The 1,531-nt window shown below is 37.9% G+C and overlaps 1 protein-coding gene across 4 annotated transcripts in view; it reads left to right on the top strand.

Annotated features, from left to right (window-relative positions):
• The window catches only part of LOC106876206 (neprilysin), a 163,357-nt gene that overhangs the window by 94,865 nt on the left and 66,961 nt on the right, over positions 1-1,531 (top strand). For all 4 annotated transcript variants that reach the window (XM_052970054.1, XM_052970055.1, XM_052970053.1 and 1 more), the window contains exon 12: positions 125-229. In XM_052970054.1, coding sequence (XP_052826014.1) covers positions 125-229 — 105 coding nt within the window. The remainder of the gene's footprint in view (positions 1-124; positions 230-1,531) is intronic.

Below are 1,531 nucleotides of genomic sequence, written 5' to 3' on the forward strand. Positions count from 1 at the left end.
TATATATATATATATATATATATATATATATACTATGTGATACATTTTTATATTTATTTGCTTGTGGCCTTATACCAAAGTAACAATTGTGTATGTTATATACATTATTTTTTGTTTATTTTAGAGTAATGAAATCGCTGACTATATGGGTAAAGCCTTAATTACTGTATTGGAGAAAAATGATTGGTTGGATGAGCAGAGTAAGGAGCAAGTTCTAGGTAAAGCAAAGGTAATAAAACATTCCAAGAAGTTGCTTTTACAATTTGATTAATTATTAGAAAATTCACATTGGCATTTATAGAGACAAGAGCAATTCTTGTTATACAATTTCTTTTATTTGTTTATCATTCTTAAAAGTAACTGATTCGTAGGATACCAGAGGAAATACCATACATCATATGCTTGTGACTATTTGTTCTGATTTCAAATTCCACAATCAACCTTGTCTTTCGTCTCTCTTTGATAAACTAGCTAACAGTCATTTAGTCGTGTCTATTCAACCAAGGGCAATTGTTAGAAATCATTGTTTATTTGGCTGGTAAACCTGTCTTGTAAATATAAATGATTTTAAAAGAAAGATAGGAACTTTACATACTGGACTAGAACCTTGAGGGCCATGGGAGAAGCAGCGGCTGGTCTAGGAGGAACAAAGGCCAACTTCATAAGGCTTAATTTGCCCCAATTCCAACGAGTGCTACATTGGCGTAGTCGTATAGGCCTGCACCTCTGGAGCCGGTGATCCGGGTTTAAATACCGTTGGGACCGCGAGAAAAAAAGAGCCTTCACATCTGGATCGTCCTAGCGCTCACCAGTGTACCCAGCTGGAAACGGGTACTTAACCCTTCTCTGGGCCGCAGCAGGGCTGGAGACCAGAGAAACCAATGTTGTACTAAAACGGACAGCAGGTGAACATCCGGGAGTCATGACTCAGATGTGGTCCGACTCCCCCACCCCAGAGTGTCTGGAGTTAAGAGCGGAAACACTTGCCTAAAGGGGGTTTCTCCTCTGAGGACCACCTGTTGTTACGCTCTCCCCGAGTTTCTTTCCACAATTGTTAGCTGCTATGTCGTGTAATTTGCAATCCAAAATAATTGGCTATGCCTTTCATCCGTCTAGTATCAGTAAACTAAACACCGGTAGCATGCTGAAGTAATAATTGTTAACCTTGTGCCAATATAATCAATAATTTTTGGTTTAATTATCTAAAAACAGGTAAATACAGAATGGTGATTGCATGATGTGGAAGACTGATTATTTCTTTCATAACGTTTGCCACGCAGGGAACTTATGTACGCCTAAATAATATGAACTAGCCACTCCGGCATATGTGCCAGATGATACTAAAGATATTTATGTTTATGCTCTTAGCACTGCACGTCTACGTTAGAGGATCTCTCAAGGCGAATAGCGCACTAGACACCGTTCTAACCGTACGTTCACGTTCAGTAGGATGCGAAAGTTGCCATTTGATTTAATACTGCTTCCATCACTAATATTTAGTGATATATATATATATATATATATATATATA

This window comes from Octopus bimaculoides, chromosome 8 (genome assembly GCF_001194135.2).
Source record: "Octopus bimaculoides isolate UCB-OBI-ISO-001 chromosome 8, ASM119413v2, whole genome shotgun sequence".
In the NCBI taxonomy this organism is placed as follows: Eukaryota; Metazoa; Mollusca; class Cephalopoda; order Octopoda; family Octopodidae; genus Octopus; species Octopus bimaculoides.